The following is a 25,746-nucleotide window of genomic DNA, read 5'->3' on the forward strand; positions in this document are numbered from 1 at the left end:
AGTATACAGGCATCTTGATCTGACGCCATTTAGTTTACTTGCGTGTCAATTTTGACGCTTCATTTTACTCGACCAGATGACTCCTACTGCCGAGATTTTTTATGATTTTTCCCCCGAGTAAACATCTAGTTTGTCACCAGAGATCTTTTATAGACCGATATCGTACGACCTGGAGGAATGGGCAGTTTTCAGTTTTTGAGAAATCCAAATACCTTTTCAGTATTTGAACCTGCAAACTTGGCTGACATAGACCGATACCCTACCGCTGATCTGCAGAAGGACGAAAGGAATATTCCTCGTGAAACAACCGTGTACGAAGTGGTCATTTCAAATGGTGTTTAAACTGAAGAGAATTTAAGAACCTTATTATCTGCTATCGTGTTTGTTATGAACAGTGTTGGCAATGCATTACCCTGTAAATGCAAATGAATACCCGAATGAGACCAACGAAACTTCATGCTTCGTTGATATGGGGGACTTTTTAGTCAACAACAAACAGTATTCGTCTAATTATGTAACTGAAATTAATATGTCTTATAATTTCATTTAACAAAATGTAGATATGCGTAGAACATCAGAGCTTTGTCGAGTTGCTATTTTAAGGCTTTTATTATAATGCCTTTATGGAGGCTATTCAGGTACCAAAATTGATTTTGTGCTTGAATATTCCTCATTCCTGTCTCAACATAATTATCAGGAGTTTTTATAAACCAACTGTGAGGGAATTGCTGAATATGGAGACTTTTTTTAAGTTTAGCAGCAGCAAATGGGAATTCATTGTGTAGCGATGCATAATTACCGACTTCCACCGAGAAGTAGAATAGTAATTACAATGAAATAGAATTGCCAATATTTCTAGAGAAGCAGCAAGTACAATCATCACAATAGTTTGGTGTAATACGAAATGCATGGGACTGTGACAGAAAATATAGATTTAAAGGAATTGAAAAACTGTTATAATAGCAAAGTGTTGGAAATGAGGATGTTTATTAGAACACTGTTAAATACATCTCTTATAGAAGGAACTGATAAATACGAACTTACAAGAAATTACTATTTAAAAGTTTCAATGTACTTTTAGCATACTTCACTAGAGGAGTTAACTTATAAGTTCCTTACTAGGCAGTAGTTAGACAATTATTTCTATATGTAATGTACAGTGTAATACTTTTTAATATATTTTGATATTCTCACTGCCATTAATATCCTGTTGCTACTTGACGCACTAATTTCCAGTTCTCTTTTTTTACGGCGAGTCGTAGTAGACTAGCCAAAACTGACCAGTTCATTACTGTTATATACTGCTGTAGACGGTATGTTATTTTCTAAGTCCATGTATATAAACAGGATAGAAGATAAATGCTGGATATGCCTGTGGCCTGTTTGGAATTTGGAATAAATTATGTTGATTATTTGTTTGGGGTATTCTGTGGCTATCTGTATCGCCTGGAATGCTGTTGATGCGATTGCCGATTGTTGGGACAGGTATACTTGTCACTACAGGAAATGTCCAACCCCAGTTAATGTGGACAGGATGAGTTGGATTAATTTCATCGGCTGGTATTTCTGCAATCCTTGTTCCAATAGTGTTTGTTGTGGGCTTCTGTTTTGAGTTCTTAGTTTGTGGAATAGTCTCTTGAAGTTCAGCTGTGTTTGTCGGATCCACTACTTTCCCCACGAATAGTACAGTTCCTGTTGTTTCATCCTCAATGAAGAACAAAAAAGGATGGTTTGCGTGGAATCTCAAGCCTTGGCCAAATCTGTTTCCTGTTGATATTTCTGTTGAAAAAGAAAAAATCAACGAAAGGGTGATTAATATTTGAACATTTAATTTTCGTTTTTTACCAGGTATTGGCTATAATAAATACTCCCTACTGTATACATACCGTTACTCAGTTACATAGCTTATTTCTTTTAGAACATGAAATTATTTCCGGAAATATATCACTACTCTGAAGTCATTTTGATCAGCATACATTTTCAGATCAGATGGAAAGTAGTATCCAAGGCTAGTTGGATTTTCAAATTGCTCATCTACATGAAAATTGCCTGTATTACGTCCTCAGTGTATTGAGCACTCTCTTCCCTTGATACCAGTGGATTAGTGATGGGAAAATCGAATACTTTTAATTCGAATGAACTCCATCCAATTATTTAAATATTCGAATAAATAATCGAATAAAATAATCGAATGAGTTTCAAATATCATTCAGTTGTATCGCATAGAATGAAATGTCGTATGGCTTTTAGTGCCGGGAGATCCCAGGAAGTGTTTGGCTCGCCAGGTGCAGGTCTTTCTATTTGACACCCGTAGGTGTCCTGCGCGTCGTGATGAGGATGAAATGACGATGAAGACAACACATACACCCAGCCCCCGTGCCATTGGAATTAACCAATTAAGGTTAAAATCCCCGACCCGGCAGGGAATCGAACCCGGAACCCTCTGAACCGAAGGCCAGTACGCTGACCGTTCAGCCAACGAGTCGGACTCGCATAGAATAATCGGATACGACATGGATAAAGTTTTCCGTTTGACCCTTTATAGGTTGCTGGTAAATATATTTACCACTTGGGTTTCCATAGAAACTGTTTAGATGGTAATACCCTAAGTGGCCGTAACTGTCTACTTTCTAGTCTAGTAACGCTCTCTGGTAAGAATATTTACCACTTTTCCGAAAATCGCGCTTCACGGCTATATGAATCGTTCCACTTCGGGAAGTGGTACATATGTTTACCACCGAGCTCGATAGCTGCAGTCGCTTAAGTGCGGCCAGTATCTAGTATTCGGGAGATAGTAGGTTCGAACCCCACTGTCGGCAGCCCTGAAAATGGTTTTCCGTGGTTTCCCATTTTCACACCAGGCAAATGCTGGGGCTGTACCTTAATTGAGGCCACGGCCGCTTCCTTCCCACTCCTAGCCCTTCCCTATCCCATCGTCGCCATAAGACCTATCTGTGTCGGTGCGACGTAAAACAACTAGCAAAAAAAAATGTTTACCAGAGAGCGCCACTTGAACTTCACTCGTGTAAGCACTGTGTTGACCGTAAAATGCAGCTCATTTTAAGCGAGATACTGGATTTCCCTGATCTATATAAGGCAACAATATATATTTTTGAATATTTTGTGAACATAGATTGCATATTTTGTGATTACCTTTGAAAGATTTTATCCAAATTATCATTGGCCTACACATAAAGTACAAAGAAAGGCGAAATAGTGTGCTCGTTTTGCATATTGATAATGTACTCATTTTCAATCCAATTGGTAATATAAATATCGGAAAATAGACTTCAGAGCGTCTAGTTACATGTTTTACATCTGCCCTTTCTTACAATATTCTGGCCAACATGTTATATTCACTAATATGAAAACATGCATAAAAAATGTAAGGTAATGGACGTACGTTTTATCAGTCACAAGATGTATTAGCTTCCCAAATTATGAAAAATGGATTTATACCCAAACAACACTTCAAGTGTATTTCGGACATAAATTTAGTCCATCTGTATGGTATTCAGTTCCTCTGAGTTCTGAGGCGTATATAGAAAATAATAACAACAACAACAATAATAAATACATTTTCAGGCCAATTATAGATGTAAGAATAGACTGCCTCATGTAGTGGCTGACATCAGGGCTTCCCACAGGGGAGGGGTTGACAAATCAGGCACATATTGGGGGGGGGGGGGTAATATCACAAAATTCCCCTCGCTCCCCTAGGCACTTGCCTGCCTGAATGTTATTTTGTAAGATATTCTTATACGATCTTAGAAATTAATTTTAGACGATGGCTTGTTTTGAATCGTATAGTTTGTAGGGAGAACTGTGTGCCTTAGTTCTACATCTGTGATATTGTTCCAGCAATGTCTTTTACGAACAAAGGCCTCTCAGAAGAGGCTATCATCAATTTCATCACAGAGCCCATGACCCCATGTTTCTAGTGCAATTTTCAGAGCCAGTGTGACATTTATGATTATATGTACTACTGTTCCATGCTTTCCATCTGCATTTTTCATCTATTATTTGCAAAACACAGTGGAAAGTAGTCATGTAAGCAAAGTGGTAGATATATTTACCAGTGCACACTCAGTGGGAAAACAATTCTAAATTCTCTCTGGTAAAAATACTTACCACCCCATATTGCATAATTAAACAATGTATTGACTCAGATTTTGGTCAAAACCTAAACAGTAGACCCCAATGACATGGTATTTAATCAAATAAGTAATATATTTTGTTCCCCAGTGTTTTGCCCTATAATGGGTTAAGTGTGTCGGATGGATGATAGATTGAAATAAGCGAATAGATGAATTCTTACGAAAAATAGAAACACGCCTTGTTTTCAAATTAATCTCCAAATGTTGAAACTAAACGAGTGAATGAACTGTCTTAATCTTTAACAACTGTAAAATAAAGTTCCTTATTTAGGTCAGTGAAGTCTTCTGCCCACACAATGGAACAAAGCCCCTTACTACCAATTGCCAATTTCTTTTAACTTGCATCAGACAGTATACGGTACCTACTTTAATTTTATGCCAAAGGGAAACAATAAATTATATTAGCTTTAATAACACAGCAGTATTATTATTATTATTATTATTATTATTATTATTATTATTATTATTCGTAGTAGTAGTAGTAGTTTTATTATACATCTCTCTCTTTCATTCACCAGCTATTATTTTTCCCAGTGGATTGGTACGGTAGAATAACATCCACGGTATCCGCTGCCTGTCATAAGAGGTAAATAAAAGAACGCTCCAGGGGCTCTTAAATTATTTAAAAAAGACTAGGTGAATAACTGATAGGAAATCTGCCACCTCGACGGCTGCCCTAAATGCATATCAGTGGTGATTGATTGATTGATTGATTGATTGATTGATTGATTGATTGATTGATTAAGCGAGCGTGGGTTGGTGACCACGAGGCCTTTAGGCGAATCCGTGCATTACTTCCAATTACTTGTGTCAGGCTCCTTACTTTGATCTCTCTGAACAGACTTCCCTTGGTCAACTCTTCGTTTTTTATCCGACCCCAATGGTATTCGGTTTCTGAGGCCAAGCGAGTCCTTTATTTTCTTGCTCTTCGTCGCTCTTGCATTTCTTTGACCCATAACTTCAGTTTTTTGAAGTGTCGAGCACATTCCATTTTTCTTCTTATTGGTGTTAATAGAGGATTGTTGCCCAGTTGCGTCCATTTCAGTGGACTTGGCAGACTGATATGTAATAGTAACTTCCAGTTGAGTGAGGAAAGCAACGAGAAACTACCTCACTCGTCTTTTCCTAGTACGCCTCTTCAGTGATGCCTGTACCATCTCTGACTGCTAATGGTGGAGCTGTTGAGGATCCAACGAGCCTTCGGATTGAGGACTGAACAAAGAAACAAACAAACATATAGTTGCCCAAATGTGCTTCCTCTTAAAACAGTAATCACCAACACCACCTTTTCTTTCATTGGTTTCAACCCTTATTGATTTGTACTGACCACTAGCACATTTTCTTGGTTGGGGAAAGAACTAATATTACAAAATATCATCAATGTTGCCAACTCGAGATATCTGGAGTCTTTTTGAAGTCATTTGCGACAGAATTTCAAGGATAGTGACTAGTAACTTCGCTATTTAGAGAGTTATTATTTATGACGATAATTTTTTTTACAATCTGTTTTACGTCGCACCGACACAGATAGGTCTCATGGCGACAATAGGTTAGAAAAGGGCTAGGAGTGGGAAGGAAGCAGCCGTGGCCTTAATTAAGGTACAGTCCCAGCATTTGCCTGGTGTGAAAATAGGAAACCACGGAAAACCACATTCAGGGTTGCCGACAGTGGGGTGCGAACCCACTCCCGGATGCAAGCTCACAGCTGCGCTGCGTGCCCCTAACCGCACGGCCAACTCGCCCGGTACTAGCATTGCGCTTCGCTAATCGCATGGGCGCGTGATGCAATATATTAATCTATGCATTTTAAGTAATGGCATTTAATTACATACCGGTAACTCATTCACTCGTGTGGAACGTGAGTTCGTATTATTTACGAAAGGCTTATCAAAGACCGATCCTTCCACCCACTCACTTCCTGTAAGGGAAGGGCGATAGGTAGTTTTAATTTCCCCGTGATGAGATTGATGAGTTGACGACATCTGGGTAACTTTCCATTCGATTATTTCGAGAGCATTCACTATTAGATTGCCTCATTTATTCGAACGAGTTTCGAATGAATAATAGGAAAATAATCTAATGGAAAAATAGTCGAATAAACGAAAAATAATGCAATGGGAAAAATAATCTAATAAAACGAAATAATCGATTACCTATTTTTTTATTCGATTATCCCATCACTAGTGTGGATGGTTACCTCTGCCCATAGACTTAAAACACAAACTTCAAAAGATCTTTATTGCTACAAATTAGTCCGCCCATCACTTTAATCCAAAATTGGTTATTACATACCTTAATTGCAAACCTGTTCACACGATCATCGGAATACCCTTCAACTATTAGCCAGATTTCTAGTAAATCAACATTGAACTCATGTATATAGTCTTCTTTCAACCGCTAAATTTCGATCCTCGCATTCATAGCCCTCACCCCAGCTTAAGCGCAATCCTACTAACAATGACATACATACATACATACATACATACATACATACATACATACATACATACATACATACATACATACATACATACATACATACATACATACATACATACATACATACATACATACATACATACATACATACATACATACATACATACATACATACATACATACATACATACATACATACATACATACATACATACATACATACATACATACATACATACATACATACATACATACATACATACATACATACATACATACATACATACATACATACATACATACATACATACATACATACATACATACATACATACATACATACATACATACATACATACATACATACATACATACATACATACATACATACATACATACATACATACATACATACATACATACATACATACATACATACATACATACATACATACATACATACATACATACATACATACATACATACATACATACATACATACATACATACATACATACATACATACATACATACATACATACATACATACATACATACATACATACATACATACATACATACATACATACATACATACATACATACATACATACATACATACATACATACATACATACATACATACATACATACATACATACATACATACATACATACATACATACATACATACATACATACATACATACATACATACATACATACATACATACATACATACATACATACATACATACATACATACATACATACATACATACATACATACATACATACATACATACATACATACATACATACATACATACATACATACATACATACATACTCCCTTCTCTCCTTCAAATTATCTGATATAGTCTCTCCTAAGAAGAAAACTATCTCACTTCGAGGTCGAGAAAGCTCAACGTTGCTGATACCATCTAAAGCCCCACACTAATAAGCCTGGTTCACGTGCATAATTTTAGCTGCTAATGGAAAAACCTGGCCTCCAGGAGAATGATGAAAACTTTGCAATTGAGTGGTACAAAAACTTCTGCCTCTGATATAGGAAGATCTATTCCAGATTACATCGTCAGAGTTAGAAATCATCAATGCAAAGTTTTTAACTTTCTCCTTGAATAGCGAGTGGGGAGTGAGCCACGATACTAGTCTTATAACCATCTGAATCGAAAGCAGACTCTTTGGTGTGGTACTGTAAACCATTCAATTGGATCATATTTGCATAATGTGATTATTCAGTGTGTGGAAAACAGTGGCAAACTACTACCTCAGTCCTTGGCGTGCCTAGTATGCCTCATTTTGGCGTCGCCATCGGTTTTTGTGCTTTCCGCATAACCACATAAACTTGGTGGTGTTATTTAGGGATCCACCTAGCCTCTGGATTGATGACCTAGGTGATTCAATATGCGTCCCTCAAGTGTGATTCCAATTCGATCGTACTAAATCGTTTAGCACACCGAAGGAGTTTGCTTTTGATTTAGATAATCTAAACATTTGTGATCAGTGCAGTGACTTCTTGTTCGCTCGCTGCACATGGTGCAAGTTAAATATCTGCCTGGTTATTTTTAGAACTCGGACGACGACCACTTTGTCAAATGTAATACTGATCTCTTGCAGATCATCTTCCAATTTAGAGGCATATGCTTTGCTAATCACCCAAATAGAAACTTTGCATTGTTCTGCTATGGACACGGTTGACCATTAGAAGTTAATTGTTCATATGAATTACAATCGGTGTCTAATAATAATAATAATGATAATAATAATAATAATAATAATAATAATAATAATAATAATAATGCCGGGCTGAGTGACTCAGACGGTTAAGGCGCTGACCTTCTAACCCCAACTTGGCAGGTTCGATCCTGGCTCAGTCCGGTGGTATTTGAAGGTGGTCAAATACGACAGTCCCGTGTCGGTAGATTTACTGGCACGTAAAAGAACTCCTGCGGGACTAAATTCCGGCACCTCGGCGTCTCCGAAGACCTTAAAAAGTAGTTAGTGGGACGTAAAGCAAATAACATTATTCATTAATAATAATAATAATAATAATAATAATAATAATAATAATAATATGGTTTTTACGTCCCACTAAATACTTTTACTGTTTACGGGACGCCGAAATGCTGGAATTTTTGTTCCGCAGGACTTATAATAATAATAATAATGTTATTTGCTTTACGTCCCACTAACTACTTTTACGGTCTTCGGAGACGCCGAGGTGCCGGAATTTAGTCCCGCAGGAGTTCTTTTACGTGCCAGTAAATCTACCGACACGAGGCTGTCGTATTTGAGCACCTTCAAATACCACCGGACTGAGCCAGGATCGAACCTGCCAAGTTGGGGTTAGAAGGCCAGCGCCTTAACCGTCTGAGCCACTCAGCCCGGCTCCGCAGGACTTCTTTAACGTGCCAACATGAAGCTGACGTATTTGAGCACCTTCAAATACCACCGGACTAAGCCGAGATCAAACCCGCTAATTTGAGCTCAGAAGACCAGCGCTCTAACGCCTGAGCTACCCAGCCGGGTTTGTGCCAAATGGGAAACGTTTCAGTCTGTGCTATAGATACCGCCATAAGTATTCGTGCATATGTGTTGACGAACGCTGTGTAACATTGAATCAGCTGCTATTCGATACTTGTTGGGGCTAGAGTAATAGGACTGATGGTAGTACAAAACAATATATTCCTTTATTTTTATACATCTAAGATTTAAGCAAAACATGCATACACCCTATTAAAATTAAAGAAATAATGTCTAGAAACACAAAAAGCTCTCGTGTCAAAAGTATTCGTATACGTACTATGTTTGTTGTGAACGAATTGAATGCAGTCTCTCTCCAGGTGTCCAATACCTTGTTAGGTTTCCCTTCGCTTTGATGACAGTTTGAAGACCCTGTGACATTGATTCGACGAGTTTTTTCGTTACCTCATTGGAAATAGAGAACCACTCTTCCTGCAAAGCCGTAACCGTGGTAGTCTTGCTCGCAATGTCCGAATCGTTGGGTGAATGGTCAACGCCTTCAGAGGGTCCCGGGTTCGATTCCCGGCCGGGTCAGAGATTTAACCTTCATTGGTTAATTCTAATGACTCGGGGGCTGGGTGTTTGTGTTGTCCCCAACATCCCTGCAACTCACACACCACACGACACTATCGTCCACCACAATAACACGCAGTTACCTACACATCGCAGATGCCACCCATCCTCATCGGAGGGCCTGCCTTACAAGGGCTGCACTCTGCTAGAAATAGCCACACGAAATTATTATTATTATTATTATTATTATTATTGTTATTATTGCTCGTAATTTGCATTTTCCGTATTCGGGTCTCCAAAATGTCCATATCTGTTCAAATGGATTAATATCCGTGGATTGAGGAAAGGGGTGTAAAGCTGTTTTGGAATATTATACAACAGCCACAGTCTCGTATTATGGGCGGTATGCTTGAGACCATTGTCTTGTTGGAACACGAAGTCGCTTTGGAGGTTCATTTGTTCGGCACAGACAACCAGATTTGTTTTCAAAATGTTAATATACATTTTGCGATTCATTATACCATCTATAATATGAAGCTTTCCTACTCCTGCAGCACTCGTGCATCTCCAAACCAGCATATTTCCACCTCCGTGTTTCAATGTGGGACAGGTTTTTGGGCGCTAACTCCGTATTCTTTTTCCGCCGTACCATTTGTCGTCCATCTGACCCAAATAAATTAAATTTGCTTTCATCGGAGAAAGTAACTCTTTTCTAAAACACGGGTGGTGCGTCGACGTATTGTTTTACGAAAGCAAGGCGTTTCTTCCGATTTGCTTCATAAACATGAAAGTTCTTACGAGCAACTCGACCATTGTACGCTTCGTGTTTAAAAGCTCGGCACAGTGTGCTTTCAGATACTGCAATACCTTGATTGGATAGCTGTGCCACTATCTTGGGAGCACTTATTTTGGATCTTTCTTAATCAGACGCTTGTCTATGGCAGTCAGTTTGTTTGGACGTCCACTTCTTGGCATGTTTTGCACAAGTTAGTAGCACAATACCGATCTATTATGGACTGCACTGTCGATCGGGGTCTCCCAACAAGAGCCTAGATGTCCCCTAAAGATTTACACTAATTGTGGAGTCTGATAACAAGCATGTGCTTCTCTTGACTGGTTTCTTTTCCCTTACGACTCATACTGACACCACTTTGCGATCACACATACAAACACAGCTGCAGTCGACCTCGGACTGAACAACAGCTTGTCGGACGAGTTTTCGCCATATTGGAACTGCGCAAACCCGTTAACGCCGTGCGTGTCCATATGATCACGGCCTGCATTCTTTCATTTAGATTGCTCTCAGTGCCTTGTATAGCGCTGGAATTGATTGCTGACTGTGTAGATCAATCCAAGAAGCATGTGGCAACTCTGTGCGAGCATATAATTACGTGGTACATTTCTACTCATTGTTTCGGCGCCCTTTCGTTTCGTGTCATTGTCACAGCAGCTGAATCATGATGGCGCGCTTCAAGTAAGTTTGATATTTCACATATATTTATGTTTAGATTACACAACTCATATGCTTAACAAGTTTGGGAGTGATCTATGTTCACATTATGATACAGTTAATTTACAGTTAGCAGTAAATATTACTCCCGTAAGCACTTAAAACATTGCGTGATCGTATGATCACGCTAGGCGCTTGTGTTAGCTATTCACCATGTGCGTGTATTTGATGGTGGACGTTATGCTACCTATTACGATTACTGTTATACATCAATTTTCATTGAACAACTTTATTCGATTTACGGTCATTTATTCTACATTTAAATAAATTGCGACTTGTTAACACTTGTTAACATATATGCAGCTACAAAACCTTGTTTCACTTTTTACAGGGACATTGCGCTCCAAGAAGTATTAGATATTCTTGAATAGGACGAACCAACTGGAGATGTTAACAGCATTTTTATTGAACCTCCGGAAGCTAATATTCACTCCGACGAAAATTCAGATGAAGATGTTGTTGGTTCGGTTGATAACCTCACTGGTTAGGCAGAAATTGTACTCGCTGGCAGCGATCGTATAGGAGGCGCAGACGATGATCCCGTTTCAGCAGGTATTTTAGATCAGTCATCTAGCAAGAAAACTAAACTTCAAAGAATAAATCCTGTGTGGAGTAAGGATGACAACCGAGATTCAGTTGGCATATTCCCGGAAGCCGATTTTTCCACCTTATCCGGCAAATCTCCTACAGAGTGCTTTGAACTAATGTTTGACAACGAAGTGATGGAGTTCATGATTCAAGAATCAAGCAAGTTTGCCTTGTTTAAGAATTGTGACGACTCAAAAATATCTAAGGAGGAATTAAAAGTACTTCTTGCTGTACTAATTCTTTCCGGTTACAAAAATGTGCCTAGCAAACGATCGTATTGGGAAGCAGCGGATGATGTACGTAATACACTTGTTGTAAATGCTATGAGAAGAGACCGCTTTCTGGAAATTTGTCGCTTCATTCATTGCGCGGATAATACTCAGCCTGATATGAATGATAAAATGTGGAAATTACGACCTCTTATAAACATGCTGAAGAAAAGATTCCTTGCAAATTTCCGGCCTGAAAAGGATTAAGATTTTGACGAATGCGTTGTGGAATATTATGGTAGGCACAGCTGCAAGCAATTCATCCGCGGAAAGCCCATCCGCTTTGGTTATAAGGTCTGGTGTTTGAACACTCCCTCGGGCTATCTCATAAATTTTGACATACATCAAGGAAAGAATCTTCATGGTAATACTGAATATGAGCAACGATTTGGTAAGTGTGCTGCTCCAATGGTACTGATGCTGGAAGAACTACCTGATGATGTCGCACTTACCATTTCAACTATATTTCGATAATCTTTTTACTGCAATGGCACTTTTGGCTCATCTAAAACATTGCGGATATGGCGCTACAGGAACCATTCGAGAGAATATAATTCCCAAAGACTGCTCGATCACACCTTCAAATGAAATGAAGAGACAGGCTCGTGGGACATACGACATGGCAACGAACTTGGAGGGAATAAGTATTGTTCGGTGGGTTGATAACTCCGTGGTTACCATAGCATCAACATGCCATGGTGTTGAACTAGCTTCTAAGGTAACACGATACTCCCAGGCAGAGAAAAGGAAAGTGCGTATAAACCGGTGGTGGTGGTGATGGTGATTATTGTTTTAAGAGGAAGTACAACTGGGCAACCATCCTCTATATAACACTAATCAGAGAGAAAAAATGGAAGGGGTCCGACACTTCGAAAAATGAAGGTATCGGCCAAAGGAAGACAAGGGCCACGAAGGGCGTGAAAATGAAACACTCCCTAGCCCTCGCAAACCTAATAGCGTCGGGGTCGGAAAAGAATAAGGATTGACCAAGGGAGGTCGGATAGGATAGCTGAAAGCGAGGAGGCTGGCACAAGTAAGTGGAAGGAATGCCAGAACTCAGCTGAGGGCCCCGTGGTCGCCAACCCACGCTCCAAAGTTCAGAGCCCCTGAGGCCCCTTTTAGTCGCCTCTCACGACAGGCAGGGGATACCGTGTGTGTCGTACAAAGCGGCCGGCTGTGTTTGGAGCTTACAACAGTGGAATGGGTGGAACAGATAGGATGGACCAGAATGTGTCGTACTACAGAGTAGACATACGTGGAAAGAAATGGTGGTGGTCTCTATTCACATGGATCCTGGACGTATCCATTCACAATTCATGGTTACTGCTAAGGAGGTCTGGATGTGATCTGTCACATCTAGAATTTCGTCGCCACATTGTGCTAGCATATCTACATAAGTTCAAAATAACGCCAGTAGGAAGAGGCCGCCCCATCACCTCAAGATATAGTATCCAGCAGAGTAGTGTCACTGACGATGTACGACTTGACAGGATTGGGCACCTCGTCGCGCTCTGCAATCGACGACGCTGTGCTGGAAAGGAATGCTCCAGTACTGTTCGCACCGAGTGCATAAAATGTAATGTTGGACTCTTGTGTTCCATGCTTTGTCCTATTTCGTACAGTGTGAAGCATACAGTTCTTATATTTGTTCCTATTCGGTAATTTCTGTGAATTAGATAACTTGATTGTAATACACTGACTGACAGAGCAAATGCAACACCAAGAAGGAGTGGTCAGAACTTTATGCCAATTGCAGGGTAGACTGACGTCACTGAGGTATGCTCATGATGTGAAATGCGCCGCTGTGCTGCGCACGTAGCGAACGATAAATGGGACACGGCGTTGGCGAATGGCCCACTTCGTACCGTGATTTCTCAGCCGACAGTCATTGTAGAACGTGTTGTCGTGTGCCACAGGACACGTGTATAGCTAAGAATGCCAGGCCGCCGTCAACGGACTTTACGAGGGGTATGGTGATCGGGCTGAGAAGGGCAGGTTGGTCGCTTCGTCAAATCGCAGCCGATACCCATAGGGATGTGTCCACGGTGCAGCGCCTGTGGCGAAAATGGTTGGCGCAGGGACATGTGGCACGTGCGAGGGGTCCAGGCGCAGCCCGAGTGACGTCAGCACGCGAGGATCGGCGCATCCGCCGCCAAGCGGTGGCAGCCCCGCACGCCACGTCAACCGCCATTCTTCAACATGTGCAAGACACCCTGGCTGTTCCAATATCGACCAGAACAATTTCCCGTCGATTGGTTGAAGGAGGCCTGCACTCCCGGCGTCCGCTCAGAAGACTACCATTGACTCCACAGCATAGACGTGCACGCCTGGCATGGTGCCGGGCTAGAGCGACTTGGATGAGGGAATGGCGGAACGTCGTGTTCTCCGATGAGTCACGCTTCTGTTCTGTCAGTGATAGTCACCGCAGACGAGTGTGGCGTCGGCGTGGAGAAAGGTCAAATCCGGCAGTAACTGTGGAGCGCCCTACCGCTAGACAACGCGGCATCATGGTTTGGGGCGCTATTGTGTATGATTCCACGTCACCTCTAGTGCGTATTCAAGGCACGTTAAATGCCCACCGCTACGTGCAGCATGTGCTGCGGCCGGTGGCACTCCCGTACCTTCAGGGGCTCCCCAATGCTCTGTTTCAGCAGGATAATGCCCGCCCACACACTGCTCGCATCTCCCAACAGGCTCTACGAGGTGTACAGATGCTTCCGTGGCCAGCGTACTCTCCGGATCTCTCACCAATCGAACACGTGTGGGATCTCATTGGACGCCGTTTGCAAACTCTGCCCCAGCCTCGTACGGACGACCAACTGTGGCAAATGGTTGACAGAGAATGGAGAACCATCCCTCAGGACACCATCCGCACTCTTATTGACTCTGTACCTCGACGTGTTTCTGCGTGCATCGCCGCTCGCGGTGGTCCTACATCCTACTGAGTCGATGCCGTGCGCATTGTGTAACCTGCATATCGGTTTGAAATAAACATCAATTATTCTTCCGTGCCGACTCTGTTTTATCCCCAACTTTCATCCCTTTCGAACCACTCCTCCTTGGTGTTGCATTTGCTCTGTCAGTCAGTGTATATTACGAATATCTTGAGACTTTCATTGCTCTATTTATGTATATACATATTGTAATTAATGTATATTCTTCATAAATTATCATCTTTAGTTTATTTTAGTGTATTTTGTTCATAATTTATCAATATCAATACATAAAATCTATAAATACTAAACAAATGCTATACAGACTGAAATGCTAACACATCCGCCTAGCGTGATCATATGAACACGCCACCTAACGACGAAATCGTGAAAAGTATGAGCTTAATATTTTGTAGTTATGTTATACTATGGACCTGAAGTGATTTAGACGAATTTCAAAGAAAACGGACGAAAAAAATAATTTCGGCGTTAAAGGGTTTACAGAATACTTTCTTGTCTGTACGAATACCTATGACACGATAGCTGTTTGTGTTTCTTGACATGCCTTTAATACTAGCGATTGTATGCACATTTTGTTCAAATCTTAGATGTATAAAAATAAAGGAATGTATTGTTTTATAGTACTATCAGTTCTAGCCCCAACAAGCATTGTATAGCTGCTGACTTAATGCTACTCACCGTTCGTCAGCACAGGTGTACGAATACTTACGGCATTAGCTGTATATCATCGCATTATATTACCCACTCTGTGCGTTGCGTTCCGCAGAAAATTTCACTGCATTGAATGTCACTTGCGCCAGGTTTTTTTAATACCGGGCGACTTGGTCGTGCAGTTAGGGGCACTCAGCTGTGACCTTGCATCCGGGAGATAGTGGGTTCGAACTCCACTGTCGGCTGCCCTGAAGATGGTTTTCCGTGGTTTCCCATTTTACACGAGGCAAATGTTGGGGCTGTACCTTAATTAAGACCACGGCCGCTTCCTTACCACTGCTAGATCATTCCCATCCCATTGTCGCCCTAAGGCCTATTTGTGTCGGTGCGACGTAAAGCAAGAATATTGGGATATCAGTAACATTGAGCTTTCTAGTCCTCAAAGTGGGATAGGTTCCTCGTAAGACTGCCACAAGGCTAACATTTTTATTGCGTGTACCGTATATTGCAAAACTTAACTGGGAATTATACGAAGTTGATCAAGTTGTTCTATCCCATTTTAAGGAGGACAGCTACGTTTCAACTCTAGTATTTAATCAACTTTGATAGAAACTTTGCCGTTTCTTTTTACAATTAAGCAGTTTAAACAGCTGTTTCATTGTCAAGGGCCTGAACACCCTACTTATGGTCTCAGTTATCTGATGTAATGCCTACTAATGTTGTTACAATCCTTAAGAAGGAATAGTTAAACTGCTTTGTCATATACTTTATTATTTTTCCGTGATGAGTTCTTGCTTTCTTTGTGCTTCTTCTCATTCATTTGTAATAATGTTATTGATTTTACGCCCGAGTGATTACCGGTACATTTTCCCGAAGGAGTTCTTTTACGTAAATCTACCGACACGAGGTTGGCGTAGTGGAGAATTTTCAAATACCACCGGACTGAGGCGCAATCGAACCCGCCATCTTTTGGCTCAAAACCCCAGTGTTGTACCATTTGAACTACACAACCCGGTACACTCACTTTTCTTCTAAACAATTATTTCAAATAAATATTATTCGGTGAAGTTACTTGCCCTTTCTGTGTATTAGATGGTTGTGCTTTTATGTTTATTCATAGTACGTTAGAAATGGGTGACTTCCACCATTTCCTCGCCTTCTTATTGATGCAGAAATGAAGTTTATATTTAAATGCGTCACTGACTTTTTGTTATCACAAGTTATTTACAGGAATTGTATTGCCTACCAGTCCTAGTATAGCCGGACAATATTCGCCTCCTGTTCTCGCTCATTCTCGTTCGCCTGCCGAAGAGATTCTCGTGGGGAACGCGTATACCTATGAAGGCCAAGTGACATCACGAGCGAGAACATGCCATATTCCGATAATGGCGATACTGCTCCATTCTCGACTGGAAGTCGCTGCATAAAATGTGAGACACCACTCGCTAGCCCAGTTCTTTGCATGTTACTCGGAACCATGTACATACAATTGCTAACGACAATGACATTGTACGGGATAAATTATTCGGCGGAAGCTACAAATTATTGGCCAAGATAATAAATTAAAAATATGAAGAGTGCATGTAGAGAGAACCTTCAGGTAAGAATTTGTAAGATTTTTGCGCTAATATTAATATTAATATTTAATCTCCTGTATATTTGTTGCAATGTATACCTCCTACTTCCATTCGTACTGCAATCGTTTGGACGCCATTAGAATAAGAATATAACATGTGTACGTTTCTTGTAATAACTCCAGTAATATCTTAAATAAACATCTGTGTTTAAAATAAATCGTAGGATAGGTGTAATACTTATTGCTGCGTATCACACTGCTATATCACTTTGACGTTGCTATGAAGACCGACAAGGTGGTGAGAGCTTCCAAGTGCTGCTGTAGGTGGCAGGCAGGCAGTCAGTCAGTAAATGGTAGTAAGCAAGTATTGGTTTCGTTCGTTTTCGATACTGGCGGTTTCGAAAATGCCATTTATCGGAACTGGCATTCTCGCTCCCGTGGTCTCGCTTGCGATAACAATTGGTACTGCGGAGCGACTTGGCCGGCTCTACTGTTGGGGTCACTCCGACTACACCATTAAATAGCCTCGATGAACGAATTGTGATCCACAGTGTATCTTCGATCACAACTTTACTTCTTAGAACTATACAATATTTACGTACACAGATTATTTTTACAGTAACACCACATCGTGTATTCCTAATAATATATAGTGTAACTCCAGCTATTCGATATTCGGATCGTAGAACAGGTAACAGTTTCTACGCAGATCCTCGGGAACATTTATCGCGGACTGAAGGACTTATGATTCATCATAACGATTAATATTATCGTCTCCTCTGGGAACTAGTGGCGTCACTTATTAAAACCGCACTTCGGTACATATCAGCAAACCCGTCACGGGAGCTACTCCTTCTTCGGAAGGAAACGGTAGTCCACCATACAGTTTCTGATCATTCCTGTTAATTTTGATCATGATAAATTTTGGTCGTGACACATACTTTTCAGCGGCCTTCTGCACGTTGATTTTTTTCCCTTCGGATACGTCTAGAATGGCATTTATTATATTTCCGTGATAACGACTGTACCTCCAACTATCTTAGTATAGTCCTAGGCACGGTCGATGTCACCCTACCTACCTTAAGAAATTCGCTTATGCCCATGTATTTCGTAAATTAATTGTAGGAGGTTAGCCAAATGTTTCTTTGCTTCATACTGAACGTATGGCCTGAAGCTCATACCAGTTCGGAAATACTTCAATTAAAGAGACAACACGAAGGACAATTTGAACCTCGCACTCGACTGAAAGAAGTGCTCTTGCTATGATGCAAACGACGGCATTGCATGCATTATTACTTGTTTTGTTGTTGGAATAGGTTTTAGTTAACATACGATTTCCTGCTTTACGTGATCTGTCTCGAAATATTAAGAAAGCGGCCGAAGATGCCACATTCTACAATATATACTGTATCTGGTGTGGTGCTCCTTCGCTCGTAATCAACCAAGGTGTAGGCCTATTTCAAATATTTTTCTTAGTTGGGAATGAAATGAATGAGCGCATGGTACGGTATAAGATCCGCGCAGGTACACTTATCCCAGTAACAATTTGAAACCATAGATATAATGTTTGTTTAGGATGTCCACAGGATTTGTATCTACGTACTTGGGAAGTGAATTTTATTTTGATAATAATTAAAATTAAGACTGATGAAATATTAAATGCGAGAAGTATACAATATCGTGCGCTCGTTGAGATTTTGAGTGAATATATATCGTACGATCAATATTAATTAGAGCATAGCAATTTTCTCTGAAGGCTATCATGGATATGAAATAATGGAGGAAACTAGCATGATTCATCTACATACGTTGAAAATATTTTAACATTAGACATATTATTTGCACAATAGAATATAAGAAAAACCGTTATAACAAAAGGAATACTCTGTGAATGTTGTTCCTTTCCTTCATTAAGTGTGTAGCTTGTAACCGCACTACAGGGTTACAGATTCAATTCAGTATTTATTATTATTATTATTATTTTTGTTTTTATTATTATTATTATTATTAATAATATTGGCGTAGCGGTAAGAGCTCGGACTGGTAATTCGATGGTCGTGGGTTCGACTCCCCGTGTGGAGACTGTGTTTTACGTTGTAACTACTCAAACCACTATTTTTATACCTTCATCTCTTTCACACAATATACATAACATTTGTTTGAGCGCCAGTTGCTTTTTTTTTTTAAACACAAAATTCGGTAGAGCATACCTCTTATCTCAATTATCTCAAGGCGTGAGGTGATAAACTCACACATCTGGCAATATACAGGGATATGGATCAGGGCAATATTAGATTACGGTTGCATTTCCACAATTGAGGATTGTACTTGGAAATAGAATCACTTATTATAATTAAAATAAAACTGAGTTTATGACTATAATTTACGTCACAATGAACAAGCATTGGCGTATTTTAATTTAACAAAAAATATATATTGTGAGATTTGCTGTTATAATCAAAGAGAAAATTTAATCTAAACAAAGAAAGCTATTGGCATGAACTTGAATTGAAATATGATATTGCCGCTGATTTCATTCTTCTTCATGTTATTAATGCAACACATGTCTGATGCTTTAATTACCTGATGTCTGCTCACACCGCTGTTGAACTTGAAATTCCTGGAAAAACCAATGAGCTGAAGTCGGGAGCCGTTTGCTGTTATCTTCTTATGTAACCGGGAGTTGACCTACATTCCCCGTACGAGTGCAGTAAGCTCCAATGTAATTACGTTCACTCAATAGATTGTAATAAATCGGAAAATATTATTGAAACACCTTGTGAAGTCCATCCTCACAAGTAAATGATGTTTCACTATCAGCATAGTACCAGTCTCTACTCGGATACAACCACCACTCGTAGACCTCTTCGATGATTCCAAAACCTCTTCAAACACACCTCTTAGCTCTGACCACCACTCTAAGGCCACTCACCATCACTCTTCCTTCACTTCTTCCATCCATTTGATAGCTCATAACCTCGTGATGACCACTCCTCTCCCTACTCTCTGGTCATCCCTTCCACCTCAACATACCGTAGCTGGCGAATACAGACACTTGGTCGAAATCACGTGCCCACGCACTGATGTCATCAGTCATGAGTCGTATAAGCTTGCCCTCGCGGACTACGGATGACTACCTTGCACGTGTCAGCGGGAAACCTACTTATTAATATACAGAATAATTACAAACAAAATTCACTTAACCTATGATTAAATACAATAATATGCGTGATACTTAATTATTACAGTCTAAATGATGAGAAACAGAATATAAAATCTAATGTATCGGGTTAATAATAATAATAATACATACTGAATAGAATCTGTAACCCTGTAGTACGGTTACAAGCTATAATTAGCCTATGCTGTTAGTATGCGTTTCAAACTCGGACCGAATAATTTATTGAAACTCCGAATAAATTTACTTCTTATTTAGAGGAGAGCTGCTTTAATTGAAGTGTGCGATGAGCTTCCTTACAAAAATTAATACTTACGAGTAACAGCTGAAGCCGTTGTTCCTTTTTCATTTACTTCAATTGTGGCTTTCTGTACAACATTTGACACATAAAGATTGTTGCTTTGCCGTCTGCTCAGGACTCCTTGCAGGTCTGCACTCTCGCTGAAGATCTCGTTCAGTCCCAACTGAAATATTCCCAATACAGATGTAAACAAAATCATTAAGACCACCGATAGTTGTTACATACTATATACGTAAGTAAATCCTTATCTTGGCGACTTCTTCAGACCTTCCTGATGATCAAAAACAAGGCTGGGGCCGATGACCTAGATGTTAGGCCCCTTTAAACAACAAGCATCACCGAGCGAATTGGCAACACGGTTTAGGTCACGTAGTTGTGAGGTTGCATTCGGGAGATAGTGAATTCGAACTCCATTGTCGAAGATGGTTTCCCATTTTCACATCGTTAAGAAAGATAAAGTTACTCCAACTCTGAGTGCTAGTGTGTGTCAACTTCTGCGCGAAGGACCTGGAATAATCGGTCCTGAGAGCTGGTCCGCTTGTGTTCAACTATTAAATATAGAAGAGAAGTACGTGGAACATGCCACGGATAGCAACTAAGATTGAACTTTGTTTCACCTAGCAGACAGTGACGAGGACGACGAATAGATGATGATGATGATGATGATGATGAAGATGTTTGTTGTTTAAAGGGGGCTAATATCTAGATCATCGGCCCCGAATGGTACGAAATGAAACGAAATGCAATGGCAATTTAAAAGTCCACTGACCAGAATTCAAAACGTGATGATAAAGAATGTACGGATGAGTACGACAAATAGAGACAAGGTAAGTACTGCATTTTATTATTGTAGAGTGAAGTGAAATGTTGTTCGACTTTTGGCTGAATGGTCAGCGTTGTGGCTTTCGCTTCAGAGGGTCCCGCGTTCGATTCCCCGCCGGGTCGGGATTTGAATGGCGTCTGATTAATTCTTCTGGCTCGGGGACTGGGTGTTTATCCCAATGGTTTCCTTTTCATATTCAGACAACATTCTACACTACCAACCACCAGAGAAACACGGAATATTGATTGCATCCTTCCAAATAGCATACCTGCCAACTTTCCCGATTTAGGCGGGAAAATCCCGATTTTCGACAGTTTTTCCCGCCTCCCGAATATTTTATCTTTTCTCCCGATTTTAGTTTATTTTTTGGTGAACTTCAAACATTTGATTTCAAATCCCGCCATTTCAGCCTTTTTACGCCAGTGGCCGGAAGTCCTTCGCTCATTGGCCGCTTTCAAACGAAATATCGAAGTTTATTAATGCGAGAAATGTGCGCGAATGTGCGATGTTTATTGAAACCTGTATATCGCGACGCGTATATCGATTGTCAATCTCTCGTTCTCGCGTGCTATGTTCGTGTTCGTTCACGTCAGTCTAGTCGATTCCATCCTCTTTGGTCGATTCTAGAGACTAGTCGCTTTCTTAGTAATTTAGTGACATGATTTCAATGATAACGACTAGTGACTTTTCTAGAGATTTTAGGAGCCATTTGGAGACAATTCTGACTAATTGTAATTTATCTCAGTATAAATAAAATGTTTTGTCTGTACATTGCTCAGAATTTAAAAAGAACGATATTTCCGCACCGGTCGTGACCATAGTAACAAGGGGGAAATACACGTTTTAATTTTCCGTAATTTCTGTCTGTCTGTATGTCTGTACGTACGCAGGCTCATCACGAGAAAACGGCTGAAGAGAATTTAATGAAAATCGGTATATAACGTCGGGGAGTAAGTCGCTACAATCTAGGCCATAAATAATTTTATTCACGCTGAGTGAAATGGTAGTTTAGGGGAAGGCCTAAAATTTAATTCGCAAATATTTATGTTATTATTGGCCCTAGCGATAAATACTACATAACTAAAGTTATATATTATTAAATTTCCTATCATTTATGTCTTATGCATTTTTACCGTACCGGCTGTGATAACGGAGATATTCATGAATTTGGATTTTTTTTCCTAAGTCCGTATCAGCGCCGAGGTACAAGAAAATGGGTGAACAGAATTTTATGTAAGGTCAGGGAATAAGGAACTACAGTCTATGCTATAAATAATTTTATTCACTCTGTTCGAAATGGTAGTTGAGGGGAAGGTGCCAAAAATTTAATTTTTAATTACCTATCTTAGTGGTCATATTGAAAAGTACTACATAACAAAAGTTACAGGGAATGCAATTTCTGATTATTTGTCTTATTCAGTTTTGCAAGAGACAATTCTCATGATTGATTCGTATTGAAACTGACTTAAGCAAATTATCACAAAAATATACTCTTATTATCACCACCTATTCAATACAAGCCACGTGCTACGTGAATGAAATCTACATAATACTATATACACTTCTCAGGGACATTTTTCGCCCCTTGTTTAGGGCATCATCAACCTTTAGGAAACCTTAAGTTCAAATGTCTGAAACATACTTTTCATTGTAATCCATGTATGAATAGATAATGTTTCAGATATGTGACCTTAAGGTTACCTAAAGGTTGATGATGCCCTTAACAAGGGGCGAAAAATGTCCCTGAGAAGTGTATATAGTATTATGTAGATTTCATCCACGTAGCACGTGGCTTGTATTGAATAGGTGGTAATAATGGAATAAATTATTTTTGTGATAATTTGCTTATTCAGTTTTTACCGTTCCGACTACAATAATATTGGTGGTGATGGTGATTAAATTTTGAAGATTATAAGAATGAGGAAAGTCACGAAGGAACGATCGCTTGAATAATAACACAAGAGGGAGTCATGAAAGAAAGGACAACTCGCTTTACATTAGATGTTCTAATATCACAGATTCGGAAGAAAACTAAATATGAAGGCCTCCAATATAGAAAGCTCGTAAAATTGATCAACAATTACATTGACCATTGTTTGTTGTGATGTGCTTTGTGTATTTTGCTGCCATTTATCTACGATAGACGGGATTACTGCTGCGTTTCAAGTATAACAGCCTGTTTGAATATTGGCGGGAAGAAGCTGGGGAGTGGGGAGTTGGATCTCTCTTGTTTAGCATGCCATTCTTCTGGTTCATAAATTTTCTGATACTACTGGTACGTAACACACTGGATCATCATAGTATTCCAGCTATTCGATCCCTACTCTGAGGTAGTGATTTGAATGAGCAGTGTGCACACTTAAACAGAATAATTACACAAGAGTGTTCGCGGCTGTCTGCAGCCTGGTCATTCTAGCTCTGAAACTTTGAACTGATAGATTTACACTGCAGTACTTTTCGCTAAAAGTGAGAAAATGTTCTGTTTTCATTTTATCGAATATTTCGTATGAAAGCATTGCTTTTAATCGCGACATTCATACTGGCATCGTCGTAATGACATGTTGACTTCAGTTGGGAAAACTATAAGGACAGTCTTTCTGAGAATTCCGTAGCGAAACACGGGAACATCAGCTAGTTATTTGATCCAAATAGCATTGTGCTTCACATAGTTGCGCGGGCACTTGATGCAATATATTAATTTTTGCATTTCTAAGTAATGGCATCTAAGTGCATGACTGATTCACACATGTGGAGCATGAGTTCATACTATTTACGGTAGGCTTATCAGAGACCGATTATCCCACTCACGTACTTCCTGTGAGGGAATAGAGATGTGTAATTTTTAGCCTTGTAGTCTCGTATAACAACAGTCGGGCTTTGAGACAATAAGTCTTATAAATATATCGTAGTACTGTGTTGCGCAAGACATGTAGAATAAGCAATTTTGACCAATTTTATCTCCTGATTTCTCCTGATTTTTCCTGATTTTCAAATCAAAATCTCCTGATTTTTGGTTTTGTAAAGTTGGCAGGTATGAAATAGGATTGGCGTCAGGAGGGGCATTCGGTCGTAAGATAGGGTCAGATCCACATGTGCGCCACAGTTCGCAGCCTGTAGAAGAAGAAGAAGAAGAAGAGTGAAGTGAAACACACAATCAAGTTCAACTTGCATCATCAGTATAACTCCACCTCCTAATCAAGAAAGCTATTTTAATGTGGCATTACCACAACACTGTTTTATGTACAATATGCACATAATTTTATTCGCACAGCCACTTACGTTGTTTTATAATTGACAATTCATTGTTTTGAACAACAATTTTAACCTATGATTTTAATTGGACTTCATGATTCATATCATGTTCACGCCGCACCATTTTAACGTTGAAGACTGACAAGACGCCATCACGCCGCGTCACAGGATACGAAGACTTTTTATATTTTTATTTCAACGTGTCCTCGCCTTATTTTTAATGTTTTGTAATTGTGACTGAAGATGTCCCATAAGAGGACGAAACATGTTTCACGAGTAGAGTTTAATGTAGTCTTAAAGACAATTACAGTATTGTAAAGGTGGAATTATAAAACTCAAATTTTCACAAGTTGAAAAATAAATAAACAAACAAACAAACAAACAAACAAACATAAATTTCCATTAAATCATCGACAGACACTGTCAAAAGGCCAACGGTCAGCTCCTCATCGAAGATCCGTTATCCGTGGGAATACGGCAACTGTGAACACAAAACAAAATGGCATACATGGCTTAAAATAAAGTAAAATAAAATAAAATAAACGACAGGACGGCACATGGCGCTTGGCCATCTATATGGAGGGGTAATGTCCTCCCATCCCTCTCCTGACTGACACAGCAAGTCATTACACATTCCATTCCTACATGTCAACACGCGACCCATTACAACTTGCTGCGCCAGACCAACGTTGAAACATCTGCTGGGTCAGTGTCCTCTATTTTTATCTTGTATCTACATAGTACATTATTCTACTTCCATTACTCACTATGACATCATTATCTAACTACTGGCCATTTAAATAATTACAAGCTAAATCCACCAATACAATCTAATATTACACTCTTTACCAACCATTATAAGCACCATCATTCTTAATCATACTATATCAGTAGCGTAGCCAGGATTTCAGTTTGGGGGGGGCCCGTTCATCCAGAATTTTATTTTGATAGGTGTCCAAACTTCCATAGTTTAGGTGGTGTAGAATA

At 39.7% G+C, this 25,746-nt stretch overlaps 2 protein-coding genes across 3 annotated transcripts in view; one reads left to right on the forward strand and one right to left on the reverse strand.

Moving 5' to 3' along the window:
- Positions 1–25,746, forward strand: part of LOC136863754 (constitutive coactivator of peroxisome proliferator-activated receptor gamma) — a 1,011,420-nt gene that overhangs the window by 636,707 nt on the left and 348,967 nt on the right. The window lies entirely within an intron of this gene.
- The window catches only part of LOC136864906 (uncharacterized), a 349,415-nt gene that overhangs the window by 180,536 nt on the left and 143,133 nt on the right, over positions 1–25,746 (reverse strand). The window contains exons 6-7 of the mRNA XM_068226495.1: positions 20,700–20,847; positions 1,335–1,779 (exon numbers count right to left, since the gene is read on the reverse strand). Coding sequence (XP_068082596.1) covers positions 1,335–1,779; positions 20,700–20,847 — 593 coding nt within the window. The remainder of the gene's footprint in view (positions 1–1,334; positions 1,780–20,699; positions 20,848–25,746) is intronic.

Source organism: Anabrus simplex, chromosome 2 (assembly GCF_040414725.1).
Source record: "Anabrus simplex isolate iqAnaSimp1 chromosome 2, ASM4041472v1, whole genome shotgun sequence".
NCBI lineage: Eukaryota > Metazoa > Arthropoda > Insecta > Orthoptera > Tettigoniidae > Anabrus > Anabrus simplex.